General features: G+C 43.0%; 1 protein-coding gene across 1 annotated transcript; it reads right to left on the reverse strand.

Annotated features, from left to right (window-relative positions):
* Window positions 1–6,745: 6,745 nt before the first annotated feature.
* CFL1 (cofilin 1) lies at window positions 6,746–13,792 on the reverse strand. The gene is made up of 3 exons (XM_018552860.1): window positions 13,527–13,792; window positions 7,376–7,452; window positions 6,746–7,288 (listed from the first exon to the last, which is right to left on the reverse strand). Exons 1-3 carry the CDS (start codon window positions 13,775–13,777, stop codon window positions 7,170–7,172), a joined length of 447 nt encoding a protein of 148 aa, XP_018408362.1. The 5' UTR covers window positions 13,778–13,792; the 3' UTR covers window positions 6,746–7,169.
* Between the last annotated feature and the right edge of the window lie 3,035 nt (window positions 13,793–16,827).

Here is a 16,827-nt window from a genome sequence, read left to right on the forward strand (position 1 = left end):
TATATATATATTTTGTAAACAATTCCATGCAAGGGCAAATAGGTGGCAAGTCAGGTAAAATAAGAATGCACTTTAGCGGTGAGCTTTGAGGGGCATCGTCATATAAAATTTTCGTTTATGATGACAGATGTGAGCTGTGTAATGTTGGTGGGGGTGGTAGAGGGAAAGTTGATACTAGTGTTGATATCAAGGCCTTGGCAGGGATAATTATTAGCTAAAAATAAAGGACGATAATCAGTCTGATGGAGTATATTGAGGGCCCATTCACACCAAAATTGTACCTAAAACGTAAGCCAACGGAGGTCCGTTTACTGGCAATTTTAACCTCCGTTGACTTCAAATAAGTTAATCATTGGTCTCTAGATACAAGAAGCATGTGTAGTTTTACTTGAATCTTAGTGTGTTTTGTGTAATTGTTCCAGATCTGTGCATTATTCCAGTGTGACAATGTGTCTCTGTACAGGATTTTCCTGTAATAAAGATCAGTCACTACTGCTCTCCTTGTGCAACATAAGTGATCTTGTTAATTTCATGCAGACTGCCCTAAGTAACAGCCACAAGTGTTGCTGAGCCTCCTTGACTGAAAGAACTGAAACCTAGTTAATGAAAGGGGAGGACCCGAGACAGTCAGGTTGTTTAGCTGATAGCAAGTAATTATGAACACTGAGTAGATTGACCTATAGGAGGTATTCTCACATCTTAGCCCGACACATGATGATGACTATGAACTAATCTGTGTGGTAGTACTCACAAAGGTTCAATGTGATAATATATACACTGCTCAAAAAAATTAAAGGAACACTTTTTAATCAGAGTATAGGATCAAGTCAATTAAACTCCTGGGATATTGATCAGGTCAGTTAAGTAGCAGAGGGGGTTGTTCATCAGTTTCAGCTACTTTGGTGTTAATTAAATTAACAACAGGTGCACTAGATGGGCAACAATGAGACAACCTCCAAAACAGGAATGGTTTTACACGTGGAGGCCTTTTCTGACTGTTTTTCACTAGTTTTGCATTTGGCTAGAGTCAGTGTCACTACAGGTAGCATGAGGCGATACCTGGACCCTATAGAGGTTGCAGTCATGTCAACTCCTCCAGGATGGCACATCAATACGTGCCATTGCCAGGTTTGCTGTGCCTCCCAGCAGTCTCAAGAGCATGGAGGAAATATCAGGACACAGGCAGTTACACAGGAGAGCTGGACAGGGCTGTAGAAGATCCTTAACCCATCAGCAGGACCGGTATCTGCTCCTTTGTGGAAGGAGGAACAGGATGAGCACTGCCAGAGCCCTACAAAATGACCTCCAGCAGGCCACTGGTTTGAATATCTCTGACCATTCAGAAACAGACTGCATGAGGGTCGCTTGAGCGCCCGACATCCTCTAGTGGGCCCTTTGCTCACTGCCCGACACCATGGAGGTCGATTGGCATTTGCCATTGAACACCAGAATTGGCAGGTCCGCCAGTGGCACCCTGTGCTTTTCACAGACGAGAGCAGGTCCACCCTGAGCAACTGTGACAGATTTGAAAGGCAGACCCTATGCTGGTGCAGAGGGTCCAAGGTTCCTCCTGGTGCACAACAACCCCAGCCTTATGTGGAGAGTAAGCAGCCAGTACCTTGAGGATGAAGGAATTGATACCATTGAATGGCCCCCACACTTACCTGACCTGAATCCAATAGAACACCGCTGGGACCTTGTCTCGGTCCATCCGACACCACCAGGTTGCACCTCAGTCTGTTCAGGAGCTCAGTGATGCCCTGGTCCAGTTCTGGCAGGAAATAACCCAGGACACCATCCGTCATCTCATTAGGAGCATGCCCCCGACCTTGTCAGGCATCCATGCAAGCACATGGGGCCATACAAACTAATGAGTATCATTTTGAGTTGCTGCAATGAAATTTCAGCAATTGGGGCATCTTTGAATTCAGCCCTCTGTAGGTTGATAATTTTTCATTTCCAACAATGTGACATCCTTTCGTTCCTAACAGTCCAGTATACAGTAGATATGCAGCATGATATTTTACCCCATTGAGATCTGATGTTTTCAAAGTGTTCCTTTAATATTTTTTTGAGCAGTTTAGATAGCAAACTGACTTATTCATTCTTGCCCCAAGCTTGACACACGATGGCTATATGTTTGCATAAACTAATGAAAGTGGATGTTACAGGGCTCCAAGTCAAAGCATCCCCTTCCACTGTTCATTTAAAGAGCTGTATACAGACCTTTTTTCCAGGGAGTCTTCAATTTGGTGGCATGACATAAGTCATCTTCCTCTGGTGGTGGATGTGTACTGAATGCTGCAGTGAGTCAGCAGAGTACAGTGCCATAGATTGAGCAACTACCGCAACATGAGCTGCCATTTTTATTTTACCCAATAATTTTTAAGGGGGGGGGGGGGGGACAGGTTCAACAACGCCTCCCCAGCCCCCTCTGAGGAAGTTTGCACACAATTTGTTTAAACCTGGACAAAGCTTGAATGTGAAGTTCTGCCCAGGACAGGAGCCATAGCAAGGCTTCAGGTTCCTACCTGATGAATCATGACCACTGCTGTGGCTTTGTCCGATTGAATCTGGATCGGATGACACTCCAAGTCAGGGTGTCAAGCTTTGCAGGGACAGCCAAATCACTTGCCATTACAGACTATTGATAGTCAATGTCCAAGTCCCTTTTACCAACAAGGTGCCAGGTGCCTGGGGACCCCCCCCCCAGTCTGCCAATGGGCATCTGTCAGGAGCATCTACCAGAATATTGGCAGAAATGACTGAGCCACTAAACCAGGGACAACCTAGTTCTTGGTGTCAGCCAAATGAGTCTGTACCAAGGTGTGAGAACTAGCTTAAAAGGACCTAGCCACTCAAATCATAATGCAGTAGCCCTCGCAGGGGTTAAGAGAAAACTATGGGATAACCTTTTTATCCCATAGTTCTCTTAAAGGGTCACAGGAGGACATATACTAGCATCCTCCCACAACCCAAAGCTCGCTATATCGGCTGAGGGCACCACAGCCGGGACGAATCTAAAGGCAGAGACAGCTGTGCATGCCTCACCCCATCTGTTCCTCCAGTCAGCACTGGGGAATCTGAGCGGGGAGAATCCATACGGAGATGATCGGAAAGTGAGCGAGTGACTGTTTGCTCACTTCCCGATCTATAGAGCCAATGTGAGTTTCATTGTCACATGAACTATAAGGTTGTGAAAATCACTCATTTTTCCTTAAACTTTTTTTGGAGAACCACAACATTGTCTCCATGCTTAAACTAGCCGCTGCCTCAGCTCCTTGTCTGTGTCCTACATTCACACACAGCATGCTGACCTGCACTGGCCCACCATCTGTCTCCTAGGCAGAGACCTCCCATGTTCCCTGGGTGGAGCCCTGCATCATAGTTAGCAACCATCACTCTGGATGCTGGTAAGATGTGGACCCAGGGCTGGAGGCTTTATCCCACCGATTATGCCACAAAGCCCAATCCAAGACCTACTAATCCCCGCCCCCCTCAAAAAAAAAAAACTGCAAATACTGTTTCCTCAGAATGAAATAAGCATCCTGGAGTCCCTCAACTTGTATGGGTGAGAACCCTGGGTGACAACTTCTAATACACAGCATTATCACACAATACGATGTGTTACAAGTAGGGTTGCACCAATAGTTTTTTGGGTATCAAGTGCCAATATTTGTTTTCCGGTATCAGGAGGCCTGACAGCATGTCATGACCCGCCTCCCGGCTGCATTGCAGGGTCACTAGGCAGCAGGAAGCCAGCTTCCTAGCCAATCAGGAAACTGGGTCATGACGTGCAGCCCAGCTTTCTGATTGGCTAGGAAGGCAGTTCCATGCTCCTTCGTGGCACTGCCATCAGAGGGAATCTCTTACCAGAAGTTCTGGTATCGGGGCAAGTATTGGACCATTTGGCACTAAAGCATACACATTAAAATTTAGTATACATTATATAACTGTCAAATACTAATAGTGCCATGTTCAACCACCGTATCTTCTCAAACAAAAGTCCCAGAAAGTTAAAATGCGGTGACCAGTTTTTTTTTTTTTTGGAGTCAGGCTTACTAAGAAATTTATTTTTTAAAAAAAGCTGTAAAAGTGGCTCGCTGCTACACTACTCTTATACAAGCTGAACCTTGTGTGAACAAATCCTTATGCCAATTTAACCCCTTCATGAGGGATGTACAGTGTATGGTCACTGGCATCGGGACTGTTTAAAACAGACTCCAGGCAGCTTTTGCCACCAGGACTGTTTAAAACTTGTAAAGCCGACTGTTGGCTTTATAGTAAGTGTGGCGGCTCAGCTGCCACCAAATCCATTCTACAGGCCGGTGAACAGGGGTCCCCACTCCTGCCCTGTTTCCTGGGCTCAGTTGCCCCTCCTACTGGCCCAGGACCAGCTTCTTTGGTGTCGGCGGGAAGCTGGGGAGGATGGGCGAACCTCCGCTCGTCAATCCCCTCCCTGTTCTATGAGACCGATGCAGATTGCATCACTTCCGGTCCCATAGCCGCCAGTGCTCGTTTCCTGAAGCCCAGCTATAAGATATTGAAGCGTGATCTGCACTTCAATAGCTTCTTTAGAATGTAAAGGTGACACGCTTGTAAGCCCCCTGTGATAGCAATTAAAAGTAAAAATAAGTTTAAAAAGTAAAAAATATGTTTTAAGTTGCCCGTAAACACGCGTTGGGCGCGCCTATGTCTGAAAAACAATGAACGTGCTACACACGCCAGAGTGAGCAATTCTAGGGCATCTCTGAACTGATTACCTGTGAGGGTTTTAAAGCGTTGTCTATGGACTTTTTGGAGTACTGAATTCTGTTGGTTTCACAGACGCACACATATTTTTAACCTGGGCATGTTGGGTATCCAATTACTGGTTGTAACCTCATCTTTTATATTTCATTTTAAAAGAAAAATGGGCATTAAGTGCATTTCACTACATTTTGGGGTTTGATAGAGTTGCATTAATATCATGCAAGATAATTTGCCACCATTTGATTCTATAGGGTCTTGGCTTTCAGAAAATATATGTTTGGGGTTTAAGTAATTTTCAGGCCTAAAATGTGGAATATAACATGGGTGCAAAACAAGGGGGGGGGTCATGAAGGGGTTAAGGATCTGTTTATTGGGCACTTACTGTCTGCTAAAATTATGTAGGTCAAAACTGGCTAGATTAGATAATAAAAAACCCTTGCAATTTGTGTTCCTAGTGAGACAGAAAATCTCACTACGAACACAACAGGAAGTGAGAAAGTAGCTCTAAAGTGAGGAATACCCTCTGTCATTGGAAGAGCCCCTCTATTCCTGTTCTGGTGGCAAAATGTAGGGTTTTGCCTTATTTTCTGCCAGTGGTAAAGAAAACTAGAGTAAATGATCCTGTAGTCACTGCAATAATGTATAGTTAGAACAAGCCACAGCACACTTGTGTAACGTATGTAGTATTTGCCGCTACTGCAATGTATTACAGCATGTTCCGGGTATAGGGACAGCTGAGCAACTTCCCTGTGCCGTTAAACATGGATGGGGAATACTAAACATTGTGAGTGAATGAGCTGACATGCAGCACCAGACTATCAAAACAGCAAAAATTACATTAAACTACCCCAAGTCTTCAAATGTCACCATGTATAACTGCTGCAGGTGTCAGTCAGATAAGTCAAATACCAGTTTCCCCTGCCAGTTCATAAGCCCTGTAGTGACAAGCCTGAGCTAGGAGCCACTGCATGCAGAGCAGATATTTCACACAGCTGGAAATGCAGAACACTTGCAGAATCCAGGTACAGTGAAAAGGCAGTTGACATTGTCAGCAGAAAGGCAAGTATAGTCAACTTTTACAGGTGTGCGTTTTTGCTGTTTTGACCAGATCTGCTTAAATCCATCCAATGCATAACTTGACTTGGAGGAATGTCAAGCCAAAAACAACCATTGGCTAGATTTGGGCTTTGAAGTACAACTGCAGTGTTAAGATACAAAACCATAAAGTTGTGTTTTTCCTGCCATGCCCCTGCTGAGGAGATCTCAACTTTGCTTCCATTACTGGGACAAGTAATGTAGGGAAACCACTCCAATACAAATTTCTTGCCGGAGCAGAGAAAGGTTAGACCCCCTTTTCAGCAGTAAAAGCCTTTGTCACTACTGGATATTTCTCCTTCATTGCCTGACCTGGTGACCAATGGGGACAGCTTAAAGCCTGACCGGTTAAAAAAACAAAACTTGAGCCACCCATTTTTACACTGACATAAAACATGAAAAATACAGAATTATTAAGTGACCACACAACACTTATACTTTTGTTGTTTTATTAATGCTGATCTGCCAGTATGACTTCCATATTAGTAACGCAAAACAAAAGGAAGTTGAGACTGCAATGAACATGTGATTTTGAAGGGAAGGGAATGTAGAGGCGAAAAGAAAGGCTTCAGTCATCTGAATTTCTACAACCAATCCATAAGACCCCAAAAACGCACACAGCCAGAATAGGGTCACAGCATTGAGGGAAATTGGCAACATATACTGAATGTGACCATCTATTTTAAAAATGAAATGTGGAATGCTTGGGCAGGGGCAAAAAGCTGTGCTATGTTTTACAAGTTAATACAAAAAAAAAAAAAAAAGGTCTTAAATTACATTATTCAATGAACATACTAATTACCCCAAAGATGCCAGATAAGGCATGTAGAAAAAAAACAAACCCAAGTGGAATATTCAGGTGCACTCAGTTAACAAAAGCACAATGAAGCCGTTTCTACATAAATGTGAAAATAGGATAGCCAGCCACAAGCAATGTGCCGTTTGATCCCAAATATCACTTTTGGTCATCTAGGTTGATATAGCCAAATTGTCTTGTAAATACAGGAATGTGGGAGAGTAGATTAGACGCCAGGCTGCATTTGGCAAATAACTCGACAAGCACAGAATAAAAAAGGGACAAAATTATGTGGTTAGAAAGAAAAGGCTACCTCTGTAAATCAAAATTAAATAACTTCAAAAACACAATATACTGTGGATGTATGCAAGTGAATGGCTTCTAGAAGGCTGCCTGTAGAATGAACGATTCCCTCTTCAAGAAGGCTTTCAGGGACTGGGAACAGGAGACACTGTCAGGGAATATGGTTACATGGAAGCCCCTTTACGAAGTGGCACAGACACTGGGAGAGGAGGCAATGAGGTCTTCACACAGCAAATCCTTCCACAGAGATTATACTGACGTTGCTACCTCCAAGTCTGTCAGCAAGGCAACTACGATCCTTTATTTCAGCAAAGCAGTTTGCCTGCCATTCATGTTTGATTCCTAGAGAAAAAAAATAATATGATTAAAGGCATTATTAAATGGTTATGCCAAGAGTCACCACAAGAAATTACAGAATATGGCATTTACCTGTTAATTTCTTCTTGATTGCATCTTTAGAACTGGCGTATATCATTTTGCTTTTCAGTGGAGAACACTCAGGAGCCCTGTGAAAAATATGACAAATAGTTTTGACTAAAACGGATCAACTGGGGGGGAGGCACACAAGTTACCCTTTGATGACTCAGGGCCTTGTCACCATATCCAGTGCATTCTGGAGCGGCGCGAGCACAAAACACACTGGATTGCATAGATCAGGCTGGGCTGCATTCCAGGGTCTGCCCACCCCCCCCCCCCCCTGCAGTGCGATTGCCCGCACCGGAATGTGAAGTACAGGAATGCCCTCTTTCCAGTGCAGCAAGACTGGAAAAACAAAACTTCCGATTGCACTGGAACGGAGGGCATTCCTTTAACTTACATTCTGGTGTGGGCGAGGGGCATGCCTGCAGTGCCATTGACATGAATAGCACTGCCACACCCCCTCCTGCCCCAGAACGCAGCCCGACCTATGCGATCCAGTGCATTTCAGGCTCAAACCGCACAAGAATGCACTGACTATGGCATGACTGGGCCCTCAATTCAGTCTGATAAGCACTTCCATGTCTAGATTTTGCAACATATTAAAGTGGCAAAAACACTGCTGAGTTATTAGAAGGAAGCCATTTGCAAATCTAAACGTTTCAGCTGACTGCTGTACACCACATCCAGTGTCCATATGGCAAGTAGTTGTAGCCATATAAGCAGTTAGCCAGGTAGTGAGGTAAATTAGCAAGAACTGTTAGATCATTTCAGTTCCCCTTTAAAAGTCAACCCTGCCTTTTCACCAAACACACACTAGCCCAATTCAGCAGTTTCGATCTGCAGCATGCCAGCTTTGATTGCCTCCATTTCCAGAACAAGGTGTGCAGTACTGCAGAAGTGCTAATATGTTGTACAGAACAGGCTGGATACCCACATGGTGCATAGGTCAAGCATGGTCAGCCCATTACAGTCTGCAGTGGATTTACACTTGTGCCTATTCAGCCCTGGAAACCGATAAGCAAGACTGCTGTAGGTTTGACAGATGCAGGATAGCCATAGTGGAACTAAAACGGCTTAGTTTACCCTGCATCTGGTTAAAACATTCTACCTTTCCAACTGGATAGCTTGGGTTGGAAGCAATCATGATATCTGGAGACTTGGGGGTTTTAGTGTCACCAAGAAACTAGATACACAAAAAAAACCAAAAAAACCCAAACATTTATTGTGTAAGTCATACTCCAGCTCAACTCTCCTTTAAAGATTCAGCAAGGAGGCATGGCTTACACAAAGCTAGGCATCACACTATGCTCAGACTACACCCAGATGACATTTCCTCATCAAATTGAGTTCTGTGGAAGGGGAATACAACTCCTGAACTGTACTGGATTTTTATTTATACAAGTCTGAACAAAATTACATATGGCTTCGGGTACTTTCCTCCATGCACTCCAAGGATTTTTCAGCACTTCACCCCCAGTTTAAATTAGGTTTTCCTCCTCTACTCACGAGACTCCAGTGTGGCTCTAGTTTCCAGTATTCCAGTACGGAGTCTGCTAGCAATGAGTGACAGTCACCACTCTCTGCAGGGACAGGATCAAGAAGTGAGCGAGCGACGGTATGTGTTCGCTCACTTCCCGATCTATTGAGCCGACCTGCGACAGTCTCATTGTCACACGCCTGCTCGATCTTTGAGGATGAGTGATTTTAACTCACCTCATACTTCTCCTTTAAGTAACATGTAATCTGCTCTTTCTGAAAGTGCTGGGCAATGACTTTGTCATGTGCTTTCGGAATCTCACTGCAGGCACACAGAAGCCTAAGTTACCGTAAGGTGAAAAGTCTTGCTCATTCCAGGGTGCTGATGGTGTGATGTGGACGGCTAATCAGAATGAACTGTTCCAGTCTAGTTCTTTGTATGTGAAGATGGAATTTCCTTTGGGTAGACACCAAGCGCAGCTTAAGTTGTTACTGCTGACTCCAAAGAATGCAGTCTTATTTCCCATTCCCACAATCGGCCAAGGAGCCTGCTGCCTCTGCTGACATGTTTCCTCTATTCCTCCGGAGCCATTCTTTTGTAGAAAGGCAACACTGAGACGCAGCTAATGCCTTTCCAGTTCAGCTCAGACTTACAATTTTGAGGTTAGGATTGTTATTGCTCGCATTCCTCTTTAAGAAGCAGCATTCAGAATACAGGCTACATAAGGATTTGGATAAAAGAGGACTGTATTAAAACAACATTTAACTGATTGCAAACCAAAAAATAAAATCAATGTTATCATTTTCAATAAACAACACAAGTTCTAACTTAAGGCTTCAGTTTACATTACATGGCTGAGAAATGTTTATGTCCGTTCTACTTTTTCCAACTTTTGCGCTTAATTTTTTTTAATTCTTAGATGAAAGTAAAAATCTGATTTATTTTTGTAACTGACTCACTGCAAAATCCTTTTCTTTGCCTTGAGGTCACACAGTTGTGAACTAAGATCCAGGGCCATGTCCTTCAATGAACGAAATAGAAACATCTTTTTCCTAGGTCGCCCACATGAATGGAGCCTGAAAGACGATTGAGGACACGCCAGTATTGTTCATTGTCATTGTGTTGTTTCCTTTTTGGTGAACGATGATAAAATGTGCAATTTGTGAGTGTGAAAAATGAACTGTTCCTTCAGGCTAGGTTAACACCTCGGCGATTTATCCACGCGATATTGCGCAAAACACAGATTCCCGTTGGGGCCTGTTCACACCTTTGCGTTGTGTCGCGCGACCAAAATCGCCTATCGTGCAAAAAGGTGCAGGAGCTATTTTTGGGCGGCTGTCACAATTTTCAACGCAAAATCGCGCAAACAAAAAAGTGCGACAACAGCACGAAAACAGCTCTCCAGCGCAATCGCCTAGGTAGAGTCCACCATAAAAAAATAATAATAAATGCACAAATATTCATAAAAGAAAAAATGTGCATGTTTTATATTTTTGCTTTGGAGTCATTAAAGCATTGCAACAGGTCGAAGAATGAGGGCCCAGTCACACCATATCCAGTGCGTTCTGGCACAATTTGTGAGCCGGAAACGCACTAGATCGCAGAAACCGAGCCAGGCCGCGTTCAGGGGCAGGAGGGGGCATGGTGGTGCCCCGCTCGCAGTGCGATTGCCCGCACCGGAATGTGAAGTACAGGAATGCCCTCTTTCCAGTGCAGCAAGACTGGAAAAACAAAACTTCCGATTGCACTGGAACGGAGGGCATTCCTTTAACTTACATTCTGGTGTGGGCGAGGGGCATGCCTGCAGTGCCATTGACATGAATAGCACTGCCACACCCCCTCCTGCCCCAGAACGCAGCCCGACCTATGCGATCCAGTGCATTTCAGGCTCAAACCGCACAAGAATGCACTGACTATGGCATGACTGGGCCCTCAATTCAGTCTGATAAGCACTTCCATGTCTAGATTTTGCAACATATTAAAGTGGCAAAAACACTGCTGAGTTATTAGAAGGAAGCCATTTGCAAATCTAAACGTTTCAGCTGACTGCTGTACACCACATCCAGTGTCCATATGGCAAGTAGTTGTAGCCATATAAGCAGTTAGCCAGGTAGTGAGGTAAATTAGCAAGAACTGTTAGATCATTTCAGTTCCCCTTTAAAAGTCAACCCTGCCTTTTCACCAAACACACACTAGCCCAATTCAGCAGTTTCGATCTGCAGCATGCCAGCTTTGCTTGCCTCCATTTCCAGAACAAGGTGTGCAGTACTGCAGAAGTGCTAATATGTTGTACAGAACAGGCTGGATACCCACATGGTGCATAGGTCAAGCATGGTCAGCCCATTACAGTCTGCAGTGGATTTACACTTGTGCCTATTCAGCCCTGGAAACCGATAAGCAAGACTGCTGTAGGTTTGACAGATGCAGGATAGCCATAGTGGAACTAAAACGGCTTAGTTTACCCTGCATCTGGTTAAAACATTCTACCTTTCCAACTGGATAGCTTGGGTTGGAAGCAATCATGATATCTGGAGACTTGGGGGTTTTAGTGTCACCAAGAAACTAGATACACAAAAAAAACCAAAAAAACCCAAACATTTATTGTGTAAGTCATACTCCAGCTCAACTCTCCTTTAAAGATTCAGCAAGGAGGCATGGCTTACACAAAGCTAGGCATCACACTATGCTCAGACTACACCCAGATGACATTTCCTCATCAAATTGAGTTCTGTGGAAGGGGAATACAACTCCTGAACTGTACTGGATTTTTATTTATACAAGTCTGAACAAAATTACATATGGCTTCGGGTACTTTCCTCCATGCACTCCAAGGATTTTTCAGCACTTCACCCCCAGTTTAAATTAGGTTTTCCTCCTCTACTCACGAGACTCCAGTGTGGCTCTAGTTTCCAGTATTCCAGTACGGAGTCTGCTAGCATAATAGACACTTAAATCCCCCCCCCCCCTATTTGTCATTCAGGGGCCCTGGCCAAGACAAATGTCCAATGCTTGGCCCATCACCTTAAGACAACTTGGGCAGTAAACCCTCCACTACGACGATCAAAATTAGCCACTGCCATGCCTGAAAGACTCAAGGTGGGAACCTAAGAAAGTAGCTTTACCACAATCAAACTTCAGACCTTGAGAATTTTAGTTTGTGCGCTCTGCAACCTCCATCCCCTTTCAAGTGCGGACATGCTGCCAGAACCAAGAACAGTCTTGTATTAAAATATAAACTAAAAAGGGGTAATCAGTTTTAACAGACCACCTGCATTAGATTTGAATACAAACTCCTAACCAGAGTCCTAGCTGTAGAAAGGGGAAGAGGGAGGAATAGGATGAAGCAGTATCTTACCCTGGAATGCAACTGACTGCCATGCTAGTCTGTCCAACAGCAGTTGATAGGCGATCCTATAGTGTTAGTCAGGCTTAGCGCTAATTCAACAGCAGAGCTGGAGAGAAACATTCTGGCTCCTAAGGACCCAGAGGTATATCCACTAGGAGATTAGGAGACTTGTGTCCAACCTTAGAGGCAGGGTATTATACTGAGCCACTAGAGGCCTTTTGGCCAAACAAATGCTGGGAGAAAAGCTTTGCTACCAAACAGATTTAAGGGAGAAAATGTCAGGCACATGGCAACTATACTGTAGCACTTTTCTGTTTACATCTCAGACAGAATAAGCGTTGATGCAAGTTGAACACTGGAGATGGAGCATGTGCATTTGTGGGGAAAAAATAATGAGGCAAGTATAGGACTTTGTGGGCAACTCAACTAGTCAATTATGGTAAATTAGTTGTAACAGTAAAACTAGCATTGGGAACTCTTTAGTTTGAATCCTGCCGGAAAGACTGCTTCCTATGACCACATAGATGCCAGTTTGGACATCTGAAGTGAAGTTTCCCAAATTCCTAAAATCGCAGCCAATCATTGACAGCACTCCTAGTGTTAAGCGAGAAGTTACCAGCTATCCAGGTTTACAGCCAAATTCATTCCAAGGTCCTCTGGAATGCACATAAACCATGTATTGAAATCACATTCTATGCAAAAGTCTTTTAAAGATTACAGAATTGTGCATATGCATTTACTATAGGGCCTCATGGAGAGCACAGATCAATATTAAAACAAAAACACACGCTATGTATAGCTAGTATATACAACACCAAGAAAGCGGTACCCTTTGTAATGACCAATGTTAGACACTAAACAAAGTAACCCTAAGGACCTCATTCACAGTGCAAAAGCAAAATGGTATATTGCTTATATACGAGTACATGCGCATATGTACATGCATATATGCAATCCCAGAATGGATCATCCGTAATAGACATTTTAATGAACTGTATGCACGTAAATACACTGCCCAGACGCATCTAGGTTCCATTCTGTTTTTTGTGCATTTTTACACTACGCAAATATACAGCTCCATACACAGCTATGTGTATGGAGCCATTTATTTGCATATGGTACAATACATGCGGCAGTGTGAATGAGGCCTATATGTCTGTTACAATATGAAGGATCTGCTTGTTGTATAAAGGAAAGCCAAACTAGTCCGTTATGTAATTTAAAAAAAAATTAGTATACGCGGTCTTCTGGCCACACAAATGAATCTTCAACTTAAGGAAAGTGGCAAAACATGTATTAGTAGCACAAAAAGCAAAACTTTTGCTACATGATCTCACCAGAAAATGAAGACTAGCTCCTCTTTCTTGCTCTCCTTGGTTTCATAGGTACAGTCATAAAGAGCATAACGGCAGTCATCGGTTGGCAGCATTTCCACAAAGCGTTTGTATGGGTCACCAGTCTCACAAACATCTCCAACCAAGATCTCCTTGCCTTCTTCTGGGATGATAGTTTTCTTGTCAGGACTTAAGCAAAATAGAACTGCCTTAATGCGCTTACTTTTATCTTCTAAACTTTTGTGAAGCTTCATAGAATTGAATATTGTAAGGACACAGTCAGATACAGTCACACCTGAGGCCTGAAAAACAGTAAAAAAGGATAATTTTAGTTTTTGCATCCAACACTAATTTGCAGTAATAGTTGCAGGAAAGGTAGAAGTTTAGCTGGCTATACACAAGAATTTAGTTTAAACTTCCTCACCGAGTCAACTTAGGTCATTCAAAAGCCCTTAAAGTGGAACCTTTACCCCCTTTGACTAAAAATTACATCAGCATACGGCTCCGAATGCCAATATGAAATCTTATTCATTAGCTAAACAAACATTTTTATTTTAGTTACAATTTTTCTACTTTATGGTGCACTTTGGCACAAATGTAATTGTGCACAAGCTGTGCATCCTGGGAAGCTTACATCAGCAGAGCATTACTGGGAAATCTCATGCGAACCCAGGGAAAGGCATTTTCCTCCCCTGAGATGTGCATGGTCACATGCCCTAGTCACATGTGCCAGAGTTCCAGAAGCAAAGTGTGATCTAGTAACCTGTCCTTAGTTAAAATGGCCATTGTCTGAGGAAGAAAAAATAAGGTATGCAAAAATGTTAATTAAAAGCTAGCAATGCTCAAGAATCTGTAGATTGTCATTAAACATTTCTAAAAGGTGCATTTGTCGTTTTGAAGATATGGGTAAAGTTAATCTTCAATTTTGAGCAGACCTGCTGCTTGAATGGAAATCCACATGCATTAAACGGGTTTCTTGTGACTAGCAAATTTAGAAAGTATTCTGACCCTTCACTTTGTTTTGTTATGATGCAGCCTGATACTACAGTTTACATGTTTATTTTTTTCTCATTAGTCTACACTTAGTACACCATAATGACAAAGTGAAAACAGAATTTAGAAAGTTCTGTGAATTTCTTTAAAAAAAAACCTCAGGTATCACATTGGCCTAAGTATTCAGACCCTTTACTCAGTTCCTTTGTTAAAGCACCGATGGTAGCAATTACAGCCAAGAGTCTTTTTGGGTATGACTTCACAAGCTTTGCACACCTGTATTGGGAGATTCTGCCATTCTTTGCAAATCCTCAAGCTCAGTCAGGATGGATGTTCAATACGATTCAAGTCATGGCTCTGGCTTCGAGTTGTCGCTAAGCCACTCCTGTGCCGTCTCGACTGTGTGCTTAGGATCCTTGTTATGTTGGAAGGTGAACCTTTGGCATAGCCTGAGGTCCTGAGTGCTGCCGAACATGTTCTTATTGAGGATCTCTGTACTTTGCTCCATTGAGCTTTATCTCAACACTGACCAGTCCCAGTGCTTGCTGCTAAAAAACATCCCCACAGCATGATGCTGCCACCACCATGCTTTACTGTTGGGATGGTATTAGGCATGAGCGGTGCCTGGTTTCCTCCAGACATAACATTTAGAATTGAGGCCAAATGGGTAAATCTTGGTTTCATCCTTCAGGTGCTTTTCTGCAAACTCCCAAGCAGGTTCTCATGTGTTTTGCACTGAGGAGAGGCTTCCATCTAGCCACTCTGCCATAAAGGCCAGATCAGTAGAGGGCTGCAGTGATAGTTGTCATTCTGGAACTTTGTCCCATCTCCACACAGGAACTCTGGAGCTCCTGGTTGTGTCAAACATCTTTTATTGGAGGAGAATTATGGAGGCCACTATGCCCTTGGGAACATTCAGCGCAGTAGACTTTGTAGCCTTCCCCAGATCTTTGTCTTGCAATAATCCTGTCTGAGCTCTTTGCAGTTCCTTTGACCTCATGGCTTCCGCTCTGATACAGAATGCATTATCAGCTGTAAGGTCTTCTACAGAGGCGTGCCTTTCCAAATCATGTCCAATTTAACCAGAGGTGGACTCCAATCAAGGTGTAGAAACATCTCAGAAACGAGGAGGCACCTGAGCTAAATTCCAAGTGTTGCAAAGGACCTGCATACCAATGCCATTTCAGTTTTTCCTACATTTCTAAAATTTTACTTTGTCATTATGGGGGTGTAGATTAATGAAAACAAAATTATACTGAAGTATCAGGCAGCAACATGAAATTGAAAAAGTGAAGGGGGTCTGAATACTTTCTGAATGCACTATGCATTGTTCTGGTTCAAAATACATGGCTGTCTACCAAGGCTGCAACTAATGATTATTTCTTCCTTTGCCATCCTTAATTTCAAATAAAATACACAAATGCAGTGTTACAAAGTTCACTTCAGAATAAAACTGCATGCAAATTTTTTTGCAATTGAAATGAATAGTACTGCAATGCATCTGCCGCAGCAGAATTTGTCAACCCGAAACTGAAAATGATTTCCCCACCTATTTTTTTGTTCCAAACAATTGTATCACAGGCACATGGTGCTTGAATAGCTTTGGCCAGGGAATGACAGCTGCTAGGGGAAGAATACTGCAGGCAACAGCCAGCTGAATGTAAATATAGAAGGTAATATGCTGAACTATTCCCATTATCGATTAGTTGATTGTAGCCCTACTCTACTGTCTACACTGCCCACTTTTTTTTTTTTACTTTAAAAAGTACAGAATGCAATTACAAACAAAACTTCAGATTTTAGATGCTCAGAAAACAGCCCCATAAAAGGGAGGCGACTGAGCAATGGCAGACAGGAGATGGAAATCGACTGGCTTCAAGATTCCTGCAGATTGCAACCATCTGATTTAGACAAGACCACATAATTGTTTTGTAATACATGATAAAAAGCTGGGAGAGCCAACTACACACTTTGAAAAGTATTATGAGAGCTATGAATTTCATACATCAGATATTTGCATTTATTGAACAGATATGTAAAACACTTTAATGGTGTATTAAAAAGGACCCTTTTACCAAGTTTGATGTTACACCCTAAATGTGGGTGTAACATGACATGGCCATAAACATGCACTTACCCTTCAAGTAGGGATGTATCGAAGTTTTTTGCCACCGAAAGTCGAAAATAGCATGTTAAAATGCTGAAAGTGCAATCTTTCGGCCGAAATCGCGGTGCATCCATAGTTTCTCTCCTCCCCGTTGTGCAGGGCTCTGTATCCCCTTTGACAGCATCCAGCAGGGAGGAGAAGCTG

The sequence above is a fragment of the Nanorana parkeri genome, unplaced genomic scaffold (genome assembly GCF_000935625.1).
Source record: "Nanorana parkeri isolate BGI_ZX_2015 unplaced genomic scaffold, ASM93562v1 scaffold99, whole genome shotgun sequence".
Taxonomy (NCBI): Eukaryota; Metazoa; Chordata; class Amphibia; order Anura; family Dicroglossidae; genus Nanorana; species Nanorana parkeri.